General features: G+C 34.7%; 1 protein-coding gene across 1 annotated transcript in view; it reads right to left on the minus strand.

Moving 5' to 3' along the window:
• LOC119594710 (cell cycle checkpoint protein RAD17-like) overlaps positions 1-401 on the minus strand; it is a 7535-nt gene that overhangs the window by 4445 nt on the left and 2689 nt on the right. Inside the window, exon 5 of the mRNA XM_037943768.1 lies at positions 126-270. Coding sequence (XP_037799696.1) covers positions 126-270 — 145 coding nt within the window. The remainder of the gene's footprint in view (positions 1-125; positions 271-401) is intronic.

Raw genomic sequence — 401 nt, forward strand, 5'->3', positions numbered from 1 at the left:
CAACAACAATACATACATATCAGTGTACTATCAGTATCGAAGCCATAACTTAGTATCCGAGAATATTTTTTCTCCTTTCTCACTAATTACTCCCCAAAAGAACTACGTCCAACAAGCAAACGAACCTTGATCCATGAAAGCAGGCTTGTAACTCGTTGAAGTTGGGTTGATCCATTCCTGTGCTGTGAGCCCGGCCTCTCTTGCTAATATCTTTATTGTGGCGGTTTTTCCGCAGCCTGCGGGACCAGTCAAGAGGAGAAATCTGCGACCCTATGATGATGAGATAGTGTACAACATACAAATATTCAAAATATATTATATGATTTTTAAAAAATAATTTAATGAAATATGCAATTTTATTCATAAACTTATCATAAAAAATATTATAATATAAAATGATG

The sequence above is a fragment of the Penaeus monodon genome, chromosome 34 (assembly GCF_015228065.2).
Source record: "Penaeus monodon isolate SGIC_2016 chromosome 34, NSTDA_Pmon_1, whole genome shotgun sequence".
NCBI classification, from domain to species: domain Eukaryota; kingdom Metazoa; phylum Arthropoda; class Malacostraca; order Decapoda; family Penaeidae; genus Penaeus; species Penaeus monodon.